At 41.2% G+C, this 18,358-nt stretch overlaps 1 protein-coding gene across 2 annotated transcripts; it reads left to right on the top strand.

Moving 5' to 3' along the window:
- Positions 1–280: 280 nt before the first annotated feature.
- LOC135414245 (protein mono-ADP-ribosyltransferase PARP12-like) lies at positions 281–17,545 on the top strand. 2 transcript variants are annotated; one of them, XM_064654784.1, is made up of 12 exons: positions 281–839; positions 1,588–1,723; positions 3,425–3,719; positions 4,616–4,714; positions 7,171–7,294; positions 7,970–8,165; positions 9,335–9,455; positions 10,786–10,912; positions 11,861–11,939; positions 13,361–13,491; positions 14,188–14,339; positions 15,170–17,545. In XM_064654784.1, exons 1-12 carry the CDS (start codon positions 523–525, stop codon positions 15,433–15,435), a joined length of 2,043 nt encoding a protein of 680 aa, XP_064510854.1. In that variant the 5' UTR covers positions 281–522; the 3' UTR covers positions 15,436–17,545. The 2 variants fall into 2 exon arrangements, with proteins under 2 accessions (XP_064510854.1, XP_064510855.1); XM_064654785.1 differs by having other exon boundaries at positions 411–839; positions 10,816–10,912.
- Positions 17,546–18,358: the final 813 nt, after the last annotated feature.

Below are 18,358 nucleotides of genomic sequence, written 5' to 3'. Positions count from 1 at the left end.
CTTTTAATTCAGATAGTGAAAGGAAAGGAGTGTGAGAGTGGCTTTCATGATGCATCATCAGAAAACTGGCACAGGTTGGGAGCCTTAACTGAGATGTTTTTCTGGTGCCTCACAACGGCTGAATTCACACATCAGCCTTCTTCCTGTAACTGAAGGTGGTGAAGAAGACTTGGCTGTGGTCTCTCTTCTTCCCTGTGCCAGTTTCTCCTGTGGGAACTGTACAACTTTGCAGCTCATCCCGTTTTGGTGAACTTTGACTAAAAACCGTCAATACATCCTAAAAGCCAGGCAGGGGAGGGAGGCGAAGGGCCCTCCCACAGTACGCTGCACGCGTCGCACTCTTCCGCAGTCAGTTCGAAGAGACCCAAAACAAACCACACCCCCGGGACCCGCTGCGGAGGGAGCAAAGCGTTTCGGGTGGCGCCCGTTCCATCGCCGGCGGTTTCGCTTTCGTTTCCGTTTCCGTTGCTTCTCCCGGGGCGGAGCTGCTCTGGAAGCCGGGGAAGGCGGCTCTCCGGGGCCATGGCTCTGGCGGCCCAGGCGCTGCGGGTGCTGTGCGGCAGCGGCGGCTGCCTGGAGCAGGCCGACCTGCAGCGCTGGCTGCCGGGCCGGCCCTCGGCGGAGCAGCTGGCGGCCGTGCTGCGGGACGCGCAGCGCTTCACGCTGGTGCGGCGGCCCGGCGAGGAGGGCGCGGCGGCGGCCGCGGAGGTGGCCGTGGTGGTGGCCACCAGCCCCGTGCGGCTGTGCCAGCAGTACAGCGCGGGCTGCCCGGGGCACTGCGGGCAGCTGCACCTCTGCAAGTACCACCTGAAGGGGCACTGCCGCAACCACGGGGCGAGGTGAGGGGGGGGCGGCTTCCTTCGCCGGGGGGGTCGGGGGAGGTCAGGGGGGTTCGGCGTTGGGCACGGTGTGCCCCTGCAGGGGAAGGAGGCCTCGGTAAAGGCCTCGCGGCCCTGTTCGTGTCTGAAATGCTCCTTTCTCCCCCTCCTGGGTTTTTTGTTTGTTTTGTTGTTGTTGTTGTTGGGGGGGGTTGTTTTGTTTTGGGTTTTGTTTTTTTGGGGGAGGGGGGGCTGGTTGGGGTTTTCTGTATGTGTGTGTGGTTGTTTTGGTTTTTTTTTTTCCTTCCTGTTTCTAAAAAGGCAGACACGGGCGGTGGTTTCACAGGCTGTGGGTCTCGCAGCCCTTCCTGCCCAGCTCACCGCCGCTCCCTCCCGCAGGGTCCCTGCCGGCTCATCCCCCGCGCAGCCTGTGCTGCGGGATGTTGGGGAATGTGCTCGTGGAGTGGGAAGGCAGCGTTACTCCGGTGTCTCGGTGTTTCCGTGGTTGTGAGCTGCAGGTCAAAAACGCCAGTATTGTCAGACGCTGTTGTGACTGTAAATCAGAAGTAGCGTGGCAGTTATCCTCAGAGTAATTGTGTAATCTGTTTTGCAAATCACATAATTGTTTTATAAAGGAGCAGTACGGATTTTTCTGAAGCTGTGGTTTTGAAAGGTGTAGTTTTGAAACTGTTTAGTGTAATGCCCATGAGATAGCAAAACAGTGCTAGTCTGTTACCCTCATTTTGCCGTTGGGTTTCTTAACTTGTAGGAAGGAATGCAGGTTTGCTCACAACTTCTTCTCGGACCACAATCTCCGTGTTCTAAAACGCCATGGGCTTGACATTTTAGACAGTGATGAACTTTGCCAGCTTCTGCTCCAAAATGACCCTTCCCTCTTACCAGAGGTGAGTATTACTGTGACAGTTTCTGAGCCTTGTGTCTCAGTGAGCATCACCAAGTGGAAAAGTCTTGATAGAGATGGAGATGTTAGGTGTCAACTTAGTTAGCTTAATGCAAATCTAAAACTTTATATATGCATCCTCTGTTCTCACCTGTGGTGGGTTAAGCCTGGCTGGCAGCTAAGCACTCGAACAGTCCCCCACTTACTCCTCAGTCCCCTGTCACAAGCAGAACAGGTGAGAGATAACAAGTAGAACAGAAGTGACAAAACTTGTGGATGGAGATAAAGACAGTTTAGCAAGTGGAGGAAAGAGGGGAGAAAGAAAATGTATCAAAGGAACACTTCTGCTTCATCACCTAAGCAGACTGATGCCCAACAAGTCTCTGAGCAAGGGCCACCATGTAAGGAAGACCCATCTCTTCCCCCTTCCCCCTCCTCCCCCTCTTTCCCCCTGTCCCCTCTCCCTTTTTTTTATTTTTTATTTTTTTAAGATCATGACATTATATGGCATGGAATATTCCTTTGGCCAGTTTGGACTATTTCGTAGTTTTGGCTGGGATAGATACAGTGCTGTGTTTTAGATTCAGGATGAGAGTAATGTTGATAACACAGTCATGTTTTAGTTGTTGCTAAGCAGCGATTGCACTAAGTCAAGGACTTTTCAACTTTTCATACTGCCCTGCCAGCCCGTAGACTGGGAATACACAAGAAGCTGGGAAGGGACATAGCAAGGACAGCTGACCCAAACTGGCCAAAGGGATATTCCATACTATATGACATCATTCTGAACAGTAAAACTGGGAGGAGTTGGCCAGGGGCTGGTGTCACACTGCTTGGGGACTGTCTGGTCAGGTAGTGGTGAGCAATTGCATTGTGCATCACTTGTTTTGTATATTCTTTTATCATTATTATTATTATTTCCCCTTCCATTTATGTCCAGTGTTTATTTCAACCCCATGAGTTTTATCTTTTTTCTGATTCTCTCCCACATTCCCTGGGGGAGTGAGCAAGTGGCTGTGTGGTGTTACGCTGTTCCTGGTTTCAGCTGGGATAGAGTTAATTTTCTTACTAGTAGCAGATACGGAGTGTTCTGGATTTAATACAAAAATCAGGTTGACAACCCACTGATGTTTTAGTCGTTGCCAAGTTGTTGCTTACCTTCAGTCAAGGACTTTTCAGTTTCCCTTGCTCTGCTGATGAGGAGGTGCAAAAAAAACTGAAAGGGAGGATAGCCAGGACAGCTAACCCAAACAGACCAAAGGAATGTGTTATCAACACTGCTTTGGTCACAAACCCAGAACATAGCCTGGTGTGATCTGCTGTGAAGAATGTTAAGTCCATCCCAGCCAGATCCAGTACCCCTTTACCATCAAACACAGGTACCATCAAAAAAGTTCAGTATTCCAAAACTAGAAAATAAAAAGGTTGTGATGCAATATAATCCACTATTCTACATTTATGTGACATAGCACTAAATTCCATCTGCTTAAGAATGTCTGTAAGAATGTTGTCTGTTGGAAGATCTTTCTAAACATTAGCAGGGCAAAGGAAAAACTAACAATCATTTGGAAAACAAGAAGAAATGTATCTTTTAAAAGCAAATGTCTACTCATAGTCGTAACAATTTAAAAATCATAGATTCGAACAGTCTGTATGAGCACACTGTACCTTAATCTTTAAAATCTTTTTTCTTTCTCTACCCAAGGTCTGCTTGCATTATAACAAAGGTGATGGACCTTATGGATCTTGTACCTTTAAAACGTCCTGCACCAAACTGCATGTTTGCCAGTACTTTTTGCGGGGACAGTGCAGATTTGGCAACGCCTGCAAACGATCCCATGACTTATTGAAGTCAGAATGTCTTGAGAAACTGCTGAAACAGGGAATGAGCTTAGACAATATTGAGAGACTACCTTCTCTCTATAGAAACATGTATGACATCAAAAACGGCAACAGGAACATGCAAGACATAGAAGAGGCCAAGACTTCACCATGCAAAGGTAAGTGATACCATCTTTCGAAAACATCTGAAGGAGAGTCACTATAGTTCTCACAAATGTCATTAGGAAAACTGAATTCACATTTTGATTTGTCTTTTAGGAGGGACCTTGTACCTATCTCAGTGACAGAAATTTGTGTCTTGACAAGTGAAGTGAATTTCAAGACTTGGGTTCCTGACAAAGTGTTTATAAAAATCATAAATTTGGGGCTAAAAAAGCATAACAGGAACTGGAAATAGGGAGGTCTATAGTTTGGGGGTGTTTTTGTAAAAAACATAAAGGTTAAGAACTTTAAGAATAGGAGTGTTGTGTCTGACTATAACTATTCAATTTTTTTCATTGATGTAGTGATTGTCTAGCATAAGAATTCAGAGACAGCACTATCCTAGTTACTTCTTAGAGATGTAACATTTTGTTTGCTCTTTTCTTTTGAAGTTCCTTAGAATTGTAAGTTAAGTATAATTTAGCAGGAAAAAAAAAGGATAACAGAATGCAAAATCCAAGTGTGTATGTTCATCTCCACTGTTCTGCCTCCAGTGCTTAATTTTACAGATGTATCAAATTTCGAAACTTCATATTTTATAGCTGCCAGTGTTATCAGCTGTGTGGAATGCACGGTTAACTCAAGTCCATTTGGAAGTGTAAAGGCACTGGATTCTATTCTTGTTTTGCAGAGATAGCTAAAAACTGTATCTGAGGAATTTAGCAGTTACAGGAAAGTTGCGTTCAGAAAGAATGGATACAGTGATGGAACGTTTGAGTAGACAAGGTTATCAAAGGCTACAATGTCTCTCTCTAGCTGAATGCAGTTACGTAGTTACAAACACTATCTTCCCTACTGATAGGAGCACTTTAATACAAATTATATTAATAAGTTTTATAATTTCCCCCTCTAGACAAAAAACACAGCTCTGGACGAGAGTCTGCAACTACAAAAGATGATGAGTCAGAACAGATCTGTTTATATCATCTGTACAAAAGTTGTGGCTTTAAAGGTAAGTTGTATCAAGTATCAGTATAGACTGTATCAAGCCCAGTGTATTTGCCTCTTCCCATAAAGAGGTGATAGACATCTTTCACAGAAACAGGAAACTTTAGAGCTTATGCTTATCTTTACTTAAATCTTACTGCAGTCTTGACTGCTGGTAGGCAAGTGTTTGATCTATCTGGTATACCAAACAAAGGAGCCATTTTATTTTCCTTTGGAATGCATAATATCTACCTGTGCTGAAGATTGGCTACTCCACCTGTGTTTACCTAAGGTACTTGCTGAATGATAGGAGTCACATTTCTAAATAGGAAAGATACTAAAGATACTCCCTTGTTTCTTCTAGTACTCTTCTATTCTCTTTCAGCTCTCTCCCTGTCAAAATGTTCCAGCTTGTCCAGAAAAAAGGCTGCTTTGCCAGCTTTCTTGTTGTCCTTCTGTCATCCTTTTCCTTCTTGATGTTCTTTAGCTCCCTGAAGTACTGCACACTTTCTCATATGGCCTACGTGGTGCAGCCTCCTTCACTTCACCCTATAGTTAAGTTGCCTTTTCTGCTGTGAAAACTGGCCTCAGGTTTATACGTACTGGTACTGATGATGTCACCTTCGCTTCTGTTGACAAGTTGACATGTTGACTCTTTAAACTCCATGTAGCACTTGCTGTCCCTCAGTCACTGCTACCACTGCTCTTGTTCCTGGTAAGGCCTGGACCCTTGGAGACTTCTTGAAGGGCAATGAACTTTGAGACTAAGGGAGTGATATCTGCATATATATCAGAAGACGGGAAAGGTCACAGTGATTAACTGGATTGTATTGGAAAGTGTGGGACCTAGGCATGATGTAAATAGTATGGAATAAGCGATGGATACTCCCCTGGTTTCAGCTGGGATAGAGTTAATTTTCTTCCTAGTAGCCAATACAGTGCTGTGTTTTGGATTTAGTATGAGTGATGCCATAAATCAGGCCGTAAAAGAAAACCCCTAAGACTCAATTTGTGAGTTTCAGCAGGCAGCAGTCCTTTATTTATGACATTGGATGCATAAAAGCCTCTTGCTTTTATTTAGTTACCTAATTAATAATTCAAAGCATTACCTAATACTGTTCCACCCCTTTCCCAGAATTGTTCCTCTGCTAGATATGCCTTCCATTTTGAGTCGGTGGTCCTTCAGAGTGGTAGTTCTTGTTTGTTCCATAGTCTTCCTCACGTTGTCCTTTTCTTGAACTCTTACTCTGGCACATCTTCATGCCCTTGACGTCAGTGGCGGTGCACTTTGTACAATTTTGTACAACCATGAGGACAGTTTTGTCTAGTTCATCAGCTTTATCAGCTTTGCTTCAAAGTAAAGATACTTTCTGTCTCTTAAGAAATTCCTTTCCACTGAGACTGCCTGACCTTTAGTGATAAGCTATATAGGTTAAGCTACATGATTTTGTTACATAGTTTTAAGGTATATACCTCTATACCTCTATGTGAGAATAATATTGATAACACACTGATGTTTTAGTTGTTGCTAAGTAATGTTTACCCAAAGTCAAGAACTTTTCAACTTCCCGTGCTTTGCAAACGAGGAGGTGCACAGGAAACGGGGGAAGGAGCATGGCCAGGACAGCTGGCTTGAACTTGCCAAAGGGGTATTCCATACCATTAGAACGTCATACTCAGCATATAAACTGTGGGGCATTGGCTGGGAGGGGCTGATCACTGCTCAAGGATGGGCTGGGCATCAGTCAGTGGCTGGTGAGCAATTGTAGTGTGCATCACTTGGCTGTCTTGGGCTTTACTCCTCTCTCGCTTTTTGTTATTCTCCTTTTATATATATGTATAATTGTTATTGTTGTTGTTATATTTTACTTCATTTCAGTTATTAAAATGTTCTGATCTCAGCCCATAGGTTTTACCTTTTTCCTGTTCTCCTCCCCATCCCACCAGGGAAAGTGGGAGTGAGTGAGTGGATGGTCATACTTTTTTACCATCTGGAATTAAACCACATAGTTCTCCTCTTACCCTAAAACTAAACACTTTTGGTGTTTAGTTGTTTTTAGTTGTTGCCTTTTTGGTTTTTTCCTCAGTAATACCACTTTGTGAAGTGTTGTGAAGAAGTGGTTAAGCATAGATGTTTGAGTCTATAGTGTTATTCTGTATATGAAATAATAGCCCTGCATGAGCTTGTGATCTCGATTCATTTTTGTCTCTGAAACTGAGAAGACAGAATGGTCTGTGCAATTTTAATGGGCAAAGAGAGCCTAGTAGGTACAGAAACTGAACTTCTACCTAAGCCCAGAAATTAAATGTTGTTTGCTTATGCTGAAAAATTTTGAACTACTGCTTATAATGATTCCATAGGTAAACACTTTCCATGACTATGCTTTTGATGGTTTCACTGACTAGTTATCCAGCCCTGAAATATCGGAGTTTTCTCATAGCTTGTAAAAATAATACTTCTTTTTTTAAAAACTTTTTCAGAAAAGTGTATCAGAACTCATTTTCACTTGCCATATAGATGGCAGATCTCTGATGGCAACACCTGGAAGGACTTGAAGAATATGGAAGAAATAGAAAAAGCGTATTGTGACCCAAATAAGACCAGGTATAAACTCTTTTAAGATTTAATAATGTTTGGAGTCATTACATAAGTAGCTTAATTTGGTATTTTCCTACTGACCTCACTTCACATGGGATTTGCCCCTCCTTCCCCCTTTTCCTGCAGTCCATATTGTGGAACTGGCAGAATACCTTGTGTACCTGGAGAGAGAGGGAGAGAGAGAGAGAGATACTCTTGAGTACAGAGAACACTAGGAATATGAAAATACCTTTAAGAGCTTGGAACTGGTTATGTATTACAAAGAGGGTATTGAAAGGGGCTCATACCAATATGCCACATCCCATGCTAGAAAATTTACCTATCCCTCCTATGTTATGTTAGAGGCTCTTTGAAGCACTACTTAAGTTATGACTGTCCTGTTTAGAATATGGTTGGTTAGCAAGAAGGCAGTGCATGTTTTCCACTGTTTCTATTAGTCTGATGTAACTCACTAATTTACAAGTGAGTAATGGTTACTGCCCATGGAACCAATGTGACATGTAATACTGTAATGCAAAATATGTACCAACACAATACAGAGCTGGGATTTTTACAGAAAGTGGAGGTTTGTGTTCTACTTTTTGGTGATGTTGGCTTAATTCGCAAATTTGTGGTGGGCTTCTGAACCTCTGAATAAAGCTTCACAAACAGTTCTGATTTTTTTTCCCCTTTTTTTTATAGATTTACTAATGGTGTTACTGAAAGTGGCTCTGTCATGGCATGTATCTGTTTTCTCAGTATGTGCTGTGGGTTTGCAAAGGTTAGGCGTCTTTCTACAGCCTCCTCTGTGACCAAACCCCCTCACTTCATTCTAACAACAGAATGGATCTGGTACTGGAAAGATGAATTTGGCATGTGGCAGGAGTATGGAAAAAAAGTAAGTGGAGAAATAGGGAGACTCAATCTACGTTAAAAGCGCAAAACTACTGAAAAGTGCACAGTGTTTATATCCTTCTCCTCTTCTGTCACCCTCTTCTTCTCACTGATACTGCATAGGTGGACTTTAAAGGCCTAATGGGATCTTTTCCCTGGGAATTTGATAGGTTCAGGTAGGGGAGTGATCTCTGGTGAGTCACAAGTATTATCGACAGATAATAATTACTCAGTGAGTCACGTCAGATAGGATCGCATTAATATGTTCTTTTTGTCGCTCCTGACTAAAACTTCCTTCTCTGATTTGTACTCTGCCTCTTTGTTAGTCTAGTTGGTGAATGTGTCTGTCCTGGTTTCAGCTGGGATAGAGTCAATTCACTCCCTAGTACCTGGCACAATGATTTTGGATTTAGTATGACAACAACATTGATCAAACACTGATGTTTTAGTTGTTGCTAAGTAGTGCTCACTCTAAATCAAGGATTTCTCAGTTTCCCATGCTCTGCCAGTGAGAAGATGTGCAAGAAGCTGGGAGGGAGCACAGTACAGCTGACCCAAACAAGCCAAAGGGATATTCCATACCATTAGAACATCACACTCAGTATAGAAACTGTGGGGAGTTATCTGGGAGAGGCTAGTCACTCTTCAGGGACAGGCTGGGCATCAGTCAGCAGGTGGTGAGCAATTGTATTGTGCATCACTTGTCTGTCTTGGGCTTTATTCCTTTCTCTTTTTTCTTTCCTTTAAAATATTACAATTATTTTTATTATTATGACTACTATTATTATATTTTACTGTATTTCAATTACTAAGCTGTTCTTATCTCAACCCACTTTTCCCTTTTCCTCCTCATCCCACCAGGGTATGGGGGGTGGTAGTGAGTGAGCAGCTGCGTGGTACTGAGTTGCTGGCTGGGGTTAAACCACAGCACCCTCTGAGCAGTAGTGCTCACAGCGTGCCCTCTGCAGTATAAGCTTAGGCTTTGTAACAGTGTTTTAGTTTGTTTTAGGGGCAGCTGCAACTGTTTAATACATTGGCTTTTGTCTGATAGCTACTATAATTCCCAAAAGCTGATACATACTGCAGCTACCATAGATATCAGTTGTTGGGTTTTAAATTTGCTTGCATAAAATAACCAGGAGAAACTTTTTTTCTCTGTTTTTGGCCTAACAGGATGATCTTCATGTAGCTGCTACGGTCTCCAGTGATGACCTGGAGAAAGCTTATATAGCTGAAGGTTCTCCAAAGCTGAACTTCAAAGCTGGAAGGCATGAATATGAACTAAATTTTGAAGGTAGGTTCCATTTTTCTGTTCTTTTGTTTTGGCCCTCCCTCCAAGGTCTCCTGTGGTTTTAAACTACTTCATTACAGGAGAGAGAAGAGAGAAATTTGAACACTTACAGAGTCAGAGCTTCTATGAAATTTCTCAGGATAAGAGCTGTCCACATAGGCAAAGTAGCATTCCTATTCCTTCAGACCTGTTACTTTTGAGAAGTTCTTGTGCCAGGTTTCAAAATGTCTGCCAGAAGGTCCAAGTATGACATTGTCATTGATGCTGCCACCAACACAAATGGTGATGAACTTCTAGAAGACTTGATCAAGCCAGCTTCTGGTCTGCTTTAGTCACTGGTTTGCAGAAAAACAAATACTTGGGCAAGGTATAGGATCCATACAATCCTTAGCATTACAAGATTTATGCAGATATTTTCATCCTGTCTAGAAAGGCTGAGGAAATACCTCGACTATGTCAAAGTAGAAAGATGCGTTTCCCAAGAGTTCAGGAAACCTTGTAATTGCCACTTGTAATGGCACTGTCTTCTCTGAGCTGTTGCCTTTCCTGATATCCTTTTCAAAATTATGGAAAACAGTGGTGGGAATCAGTCTGCCTAGACTGTCATTTTGGTGTAGTTGTCTTTGATCCAATCTCCATTACTATCTCATTCTGCCCGGAAAAAAACCAAACAAAAAAAACCCCAAAACCAAAGTAAACAAACAAACCACCCCCTAAAACCCCAACAAAACACAGAAAAACAGAAAGGACATGTGATTTCCTGTTTGTGATTCAGTCAATTGCAATGCTGGTGAAACTTGTCTGGCTTAGAAGGGAAAATTGCATAGTAAATCAATCCCTTTTCTAAGGTTTGGGCTTTTTTAGTAACTTAGGGAATTATATGCCGTGTAGATATTTTTTTGCAAAACTTAATTTCTAGGCTTGTTGGTGCCAAGAGGGTTTTTTGTTTGTTTTCCTGTGTATCTCTGAAGATGAGGCCTCATTGTCCTGGGTGCTACTGACTCTTAATTGTTAGTATGGCCTATGATAGATCTTAAGTTCTGTTTATAGGATTTGACATCTATGACTAAATGGAGGAAACCAGTATCTCGATTGTATATTGAGAAGGAGAAAAAGTAAATACTTATTTTAAAATGATCCTTTTTGGTAAAGTGTGGCTGATGGAAAAATGAAGGGAAAATAGCCACCAATGTCTGTCATTTCCTGTAAAGTTAAGAGCAAGAGTAGAAAAACAAATGCTCAGTGCATTTTTGTCAATGTTTTTGACAAAACAACTTAGTGACAAATGTTGCTGGAGTGTGAAAGCTTTCTAAAAATCTTTCTAACTGTTCAGGGGGGTTTGTTCGTTTGTTTGTTTTCCCAGCCATGATTCAAAAAAACCTTCGCTTCACAACAGAGAGAAAGATTTGCAGAAGACCTAAATTTGTCTCTCAGGCAGAGGTAGAAACCACAAGAGCCAGGTAAACTGCAGCTGCTTACTCTGAAGTGATGGATTTGGTGCATTGTGAATGCAGTGTCTTCCATGGGTGTCAATAAGGTGAAGAAGTAGCTGTTAAGGCAATTGTGAAAGACATTGAGAGGGAAAGGGACATACCTTTCCTACAACAATGTCTTGCCAGGATAGTATTGCAGCCTGGCCAACAGTTCAAGCAACTCAGAAACCACTACAGGGGTGAAGAAAGTTTGAGCTTGGCACAGAAAGTGTGGAAACGTGGGAAATAATTCAACATGTAGCAATGTTTTAGGGAGCTGCTGGCTATAATAGCTAATAGAGATGGAAGCAATAACATTTATGCGCATTAGCTCTTTCTGAGATGAGTAATTTTCAAAGCTAAGTACAAGTTTACAAATAATTCTTTTGAGAGCAACCAGACAATCTGAGAGGAAAGTAGTAGTTGTTACAGGTGGAGCAAAAAGTGGGAGTTTGCAAGGAGATATAATTGCATGTAACAGCCAGTTCCCTTGCAGCACACAGTGCTTGCTTAAACACCACTGAAACGAGCAGCTAAACCCACTAATTAAAATTGGGGTGGAAGTAGCTGGGAGGGCTGTTTCTGTCATACTGATGTGATACTGGATGCATTTGTATTTATCTACCCCAGTGCAGCAGAGCTTTTATGTATTCAACTCTGCAACTAAGAGAAATACTTACATGTTTAGTTCAGTGTATATCTGTGGGGTTTTTTTCCTTGCTTGGCATCTTTCTTCCTGCCATAAGTCTTGACGTGATGATTTGGTACAAATATTTTCATGTGCTGAACTGAAATGACAGTTTTGAAATATTTCTGATTATGTTCACTTGCCTGTATTCTCCCTAAGCTTGACAAAAGTGTTTAGGATCGTATGTACCTAAAATGTAGTGGGTTTTTTATATTAACTGCCTATTTGTAATATCTTACAATCAACAGGGGCATTAAACATACAGAAGAGTTTAAGGGCATTCCAGCTCACTGGGACAAATCTGCCCTGCCTGAACTGGGATTCAAGGTTTGGAGCTTTTTGGTTTTTTCTTTCTGTCAGTTTTGTCGTGTAAGGTTTGTTACATCACAAGTTCTGTGTTTCTTGGCCGTTGTAAATTATTGTTTACTATGTAGTATAATGAAGAGGTGTTGGTAAATTTGAGCCTGATATCACACTGGGCAGACCTAGAGGTGACACTAAACTCAAATTTAAACAAATGATGGCAGTATAACTGTGGTAACATTGGCTTTCACTTCTACTGTTGATCCCTTGCCTTGGCAAATCTGCCTGAAGTTTTTACTGTGTTAACAAGAGTGTTACTGGTGCCCAAAATACATACACTGAAGCATCAGAAGTAAATCATGCCTCTGAACTTCAGGGTAACCATTCCCTGAGCTGTGTATAGGTAGACTTTTGTACATCTATGAAGAATTGCTGAAATCAGGAGAGTTCACAGAATCACACAGAATCACAGAATGGTTGGACTTGGAAGGAGAGAGACTCTGGAGATCGAGTCCAACTCCTCTGCTAAAGCAGGTTCACCTAGAGCAGATTACATGGGATTGTGTCCAGGTGGGTTTTGAATATCTCCAGAGAGACTCCACAACTGCTCTGGGCAGCCTGTTCAAGATGGGATCTTTTATTAATATGTATCATAACTCCAGTAGAATGAACTTGTTTACCTTTGTAACACAGCCAGATAATATCTGCACGGTTTGCCTTTTCTTATGTCCTGCCTGCTTCCACCACCTCCTCTGTCAACTCCAGTAACTACACCTACAGAAAAGATCTTATCTGAAGCTTGAAAATTGCTAACTTGCAAAATGCAAATCCTCAAGAAATTGTCGGTTAAAAGTAGGGAAGGCTAACATTGACATTTTTTTATATTCCTATGGAAAACACGATTGTCATGTAAGAAACTGATTTTTGTTAGTGTGACCATACTCTTCCCTAAAAATGTTTGCTCAAATAAAACCTTTTCTATTTATTTAGAAAGACAACAGGCAGTGCAGTTCATGTTAACTGGCTGTAGGGAGTATAAACAGAAAGACCTAAAAAAATGCTCTTTGTTTTGCTGCAACATAGATTTTTTATTTATGTGCTCATTTCTGCTGTGGATTTAGGTACCGTTTGATATATGCATACATATGTATCTTGACCTAAATATTAAGAGTAGCTGAGTGTCTGCACAAAAGCATGCAGATCCTTTAATGTCCTGTGAGAGAGCAACCTGGGTGTCATAAACACCAGGAGTTAACGTTCCCTAGATAAGAGCTCACTTTTACAGAGCAGAGATCTTTAATCTGCTTTTTTTCCAAGACAGTTTCCACTGTTCATACCTCTGCTTCACAGAAAAGACTTTAAAGGTCTAAGCAGTGCACTAGGTAGGGTGGCTTTGGCATGATTTAGTAAAAGATGAGAGTAACTTTTCAAACTTTTCTTTACAGCTGATTGAGCTTGACAGTTCTTCTGAAGAATACAAGAAAGTCAAGGTGGACTTTCAACGTACAATGCCCAAAACAGCTATTAAAAGAATTTGTAGAATTCAGAACCCATCACTCTGGGAACTGTATCAATGGTATGTGTAAAATACTGGTCTGGTATGTATGCATGAAGTTTGCTGTTTCTGCAGTTAGCTGTATGCTGTATGCTAAAGATAGACACACATTTCTGAAATGCATATGCTTCCACTCTCCCACTGAAATACCTAGCCAATATCAACATTTAGATAAAGAGATATCAACAAAACCAAAACTCACTCAAGGCACAGAACTTAGAATAGTCAGAGGAGCTGTGTGGGAGGAATCCTTGCTCCTGAGTAAGTGGTTCTGACTTCTGCCACGCCTGTGTCCAGAACAGCTGCCTTCCAGTGGAGCCTTGAAGCTGCTAATCAGTCACATCTAGCACAAACACTGGTTTGCAGCTGGTCAAAACTGAAATAGTCTTCAAAATTAAATGCAAAACTCACGGAGGGAAAGCCTTAACTCCATGAACTCCTGTGTTTTGGAAAAAACCTACTGCTAAGATTCCTCCTCCCCACAGGCAGTGAACAAAAAGAAAACATTTTTAATATTAAATATGTGGAGGCATTTCTGTATAACGAAAGCATGTTTGTATGCAGCTAGACAGCAAGATACCATGTTTGCTCTAAGTTTAGGCCTTAATGTAAGGATTTTCAGAATGTACTCTGTAAAATTGTTTCAGAGTGCTAGTATGGCTGGAACCTGTGGGTATGGCCGCTGTGGAACTGCAAAGATACTGCTTCTTATTGCAGGCAGAAGGAGCTAATGCAGAAGAGCAATGGTGGAAAGGCTGCGGATGAGCGATTTTTATTTCATGGGACCCATAAAAAAGACATTGATGCCATCTGTCAGCAAAACTTCGACTGGAGAATCTGTGGCCTTAATGGGACAGTCTACGGCAAAGGTTGTTTTTCAGCTCTTTCATTAATCTTAGACTTGCTAAAAAATTGTATTTACTGCAGAGGTATACAGTTAAAAGGGGGGCACTCAGTCAATCTAGGGCTTCTCTCTGTCGTGATGTGGGCAACATAGCTACTTTGGCAATGGTCATTTCGAGCTAAGGCATACTGAAAGGCCTTGGCTTCTATGCTCCACTCAATCCTTGCAAGAAAAGACAGGAGAGGCCTGTTCTAGGGATAGTTTCTGCTAGACTCCAGAATTACTTCTGTTCCAGTTTTTCCAAACTCCTATAGGAAGGCAACATGGCTTTTTTTTTTTTCCCCCCAGGAACCTAAATGCCATTCTGGTTAGGGAATGCCTTGTTAGCAAATTATATTCCTTTACATTGTCCTGTGTACAGGAAATTACCAGCGTACCAAGTGCAATAGCAGAGACAGGCTGACTGGCTGACTAGCCCACCTTTCTGACTGAATACTTTGTAACTCTGAGAAATGTTTTGATGACTGTTAATAGCCTCTGTCAGGAGATGAAGTTGGGTGGGATTGGGGAAGGTGGACATCTAGGGTGAGGAGGAAATCTTTTACAGGAATATGATGACATTTAAAACATTACTTGGATGGCTTTTAAATATGTGTGCTGTGAAAAATAAAAAGTGTAGATAATGCACAGTGATCATTTTCACTAAGAGGGACATAGAGAACAAGGGAAGGCTTTGGAAAGGCTGTTCATGAGCTGCTTAATGGATTTGTTTATTAATTCACTTTCACACTGTTATCGCTTTCTTCCCTGCAATTTTGGTGACTTATCAGCTCTGTCTTGGTGTCTCTTCTGCAGGAAGTTATTTTGCAAGGGATGCATCTTACTCTGACAAGTATTGTGGGACAGACTCAAGCAAGACCATGTTTCTGGCACGAGTGCTGGTGGGGGAGTTCACTCGTGGTAGTTCTGATTATGTTCGGCCTCCCATGAAGGACAGCCAAAACTTCTATGACAGTTGTGTGAATGATGCTTTAAACCCTTCTATCTTTGTCATCTTTGAGAAGCAGCAGATTTATCCAGAGTATCTCATAGAATACAGGGCACCAGTAGAACTCATATAGCAGCAAACCCTATCCTCATTGTGTTTAACTGGTATAAACATTTTTTTAGTATTCGCATAAGAGAGAAAAAGTGATTTTTATAGAAGTTGTGTGATCGGATAGGTGAATATTCAGAAACATTTATTCTCTATCCTTTCTGTGCAATAGAAAACAAGGGATAAAAAGACACAGGATGTTTTATAATTCCTAAAATCCCGTGTCTGTCTCCTATTCTTTAGCAGCTTTTACATTTCCCTACATTACTAGAGACTTTTATAAATTTATTAGAAGAAATCGCTGATTCTTGTAGCATGAGGATTTGCTATAACAGCAAATAATTAATGACAAGTTCAAATATTTTTTTTACAAGTTCAAACAGAAATGTTTCAGGATGGATCTTTACACATGCTCATTGGTCACTGGCTGTGTCCCTCTACCTCTTTTAACTCAAAACTGACTAAAAGCTGGGTTTTTTAGTAATCTGTCTCCTGTAACAGTAGACATTCAGGTGCTTGCAAATGTGTTGTACAATCTCTGTGCTCAACTCATTGCATATATTCTTACTAGCACTCCTTTTTGTCCCTGCTCAATCTTCGCCAACAAAACCTCAAAAATTAAACTTGCTTGTTGAAAAGGAACAGAGACTTATTTTTACTTGTTAATTTTCTCATTTAAAACAAGTACCAAAGGTATAAGCATAACAAGGGTTGCTTGGTGCTGTGTGATTTGGTTGATTTACTCTATCAAATATGTGCTGTATTTTCTATCTGTGAAGACACCAGTTTTTCATGACTTTCACTGTGCCTACAAACGAAAGAATGCTAGCAGGTGCCATGGAGGCACCTCATGCTGTTATTTAATACCCTACTTGGGAGTAAAATACACTCCTTTTACTGCTTGATTATCATACCTTGTTTCTGGGAGCAACTTCATGGTTCTCTTACAGCTGTTGGGAAGGATGGTGATTGACTGTCTCATCAGGTGCACTGCCTCTTTGGTTGCAGGAGATATGCAGGTTACCTGTGTCATCAAGCTGTCTGGACTTTTTTTGCAGGAGAAATGTGCTTACCTGGAAAGTAGTCTTCACCCACAGAGCTGAAACTTTTAAAAATCTGAAAATTAAGTTGAATATTTAATTGTTCCCAGCATAAGATGTTAATAGTGTTGAGCAGTCAGCATATATGTGTGCAATCAAAAGACTTGAACTGTATTTTTATAAGATGTAATTGCTGATGCATAGATAGATACTTTATCACAGATTTAATGTGCATAGGTGAGTACTGGTTAGCTATAGTGTACTGCAGAAGCCTTAAGATATACTTTCTATATGACCTAAAAAAGCTCATCTCTAGGACCACTTCTTTTTAATTCATCTGCATGGTGACTGACAGGTGTACACTGGGTAACTCTTTATTACTTCAGCACTGTGAACCAGAAATTTAACCACGATTATCTGGAGTAAGGCTCCTTTTTATGTGACCTATAAAACTAGCAGCATGCTACCTAAAGGAAAATTTAACTCCCATTTGTGTTTAATCCCAGTAAAACACTGGATATGGAAAAGCAAGTTGACTGTATTTTTCCTTCTGAAAGACTTGTAATAGAACACAGACGATAAATCTCATGTCAGCAAATGAGCTTGTCAGCAAATAGTACATTCATTGAGGAGGATAACATGTATGTCTGACAGCTTTAATACCTGTGCAGAATAAGGGTTTTTGTCCAAAAGAAACCCCATGTTCATGGCAAATGAAAATAATAGTAGGATGCCTTTCTTCCTCTCAACATAAGCAGCATTTCAGCTAAGAACTAGAATAGCTTCAGTCATGTTAATCTTCTGCCAGAAAACTGAAACGATCTTTCTAATGCAAAAAGTTTTGATTTTTTTTAATTGACTTTTTTATTATATTTTTATAACCTTTAACTTAATTCTTGGAGAGGATGTACGTATGCTTGTGTGTGTGTATGTGTGTAAGTAAAAGAACAAATAAAATGCCTGGTTGTCCTACTTTGTCATCTGTTATTTCTCCATTAACACAGAAAAAGAAAAGTTGCCGTGTTTTCCACTTCTGAAACTACAGTGGTAACTTTTCTTGTGTGTAGTAAATAAACAGGTATTCAAACCACTAAATTCCCTGTAATGGTTTTCTCTCTGTCAATACTGTTTCAATACACTTGTGAGTATTTGTAAACTCTATGCAGTAGTAGTCCTTTTACAGCTGTTTGGATTGCATTTGGAAATGAACAGATTTAAGAGATGTTTGCATTAAATCTAAACTTTAGACAAAAAGTAATATTGAACTTCTTTTCTGAGTGAGGAGGATATCTTTTGGCTGCTTAAGACAAGAAACTGAGCAGAAACAGTGTAATAATCTGTCACTCATTCCTACGCTGTGTGAGGAGAAAGATAAACTGTGAAGGTTGTTTCCTTTTTTGGTAACAGGTCCATCCAGGCAAGACAGACGGCAAAGCCAGCAGAAGCCAAACAGCTTTGCTATGCCAGCAGTGTGGTATGGAGGATGGTACTTTATGAACCCCTAATTCCCCACCTGCTGGGTTGAGAAAGGGTCTGGCAGCCCACCAAAGTCAACACACTGCACTATTTAATGAGTTTTACCTGTAACCAGGTTTGTGATGCTATTCTGCCCAGATTTTATAAGATGTGGGTGTCAAAATCCTGTCTTAAGTGGCAGTACGCTATCTGGTTCAGATACCTGCAGCCTGGTAAAGTAGGGGGTGGTGGAGAAGATCTTGGGTGGATGGCACATACCACCTATGGTGATGTGCTCAGCGCTGCTTGGCTTGGAGAAAGTTTGCACTTTGCTTCTGGGAACCATTGCTCAGAGCTACCTTTGGGCCAAAGGGCAAGTGGGAGTTGCAGAAATGCTGCTTAACTTGGAATAAGTCCAGCACAAAATCCAGGTGGGATGGCTGTTACATGGCC

Source organism: Pseudopipra pipra, chromosome 5 (assembly GCF_036250125.1).
Source record: "Pseudopipra pipra isolate bDixPip1 chromosome 5, bDixPip1.hap1, whole genome shotgun sequence".
NCBI lineage: Eukaryota > Metazoa > Chordata > Aves > Passeriformes > Pipridae > Pseudopipra > Pseudopipra pipra.
This window is presented reverse-complemented; position numbering and strand designations above follow the sequence as displayed.

What these genes read in the sequence shown, in the direction of transcription:
- LOC135414245 (XM_064654784.1), top strand. Translation starts at nt 523, where the DNA reads ATGGCTCTGGCGGCCCAGGCGCTGCGGGTGCTGTGCGGCAGCGGCGGC. An exon ending in ACCCTTCCCTCTTACCAGAG is followed by an intron (nt 1,724 to 3,424) that starts GTGAGTATTACT and finishes TCTCTACCCAAG; the next exon opens with GTCTGCTTGCATTATAACAA. An exon ending in GGCAGGAGTATGGAAAAAAA is followed by an intron (nt 8,166 to 9,334) that starts GTAAGTGGAGAA and finishes TTGGCCTAACAG; the next exon opens with GATGATCTTCATGTAGCTGC.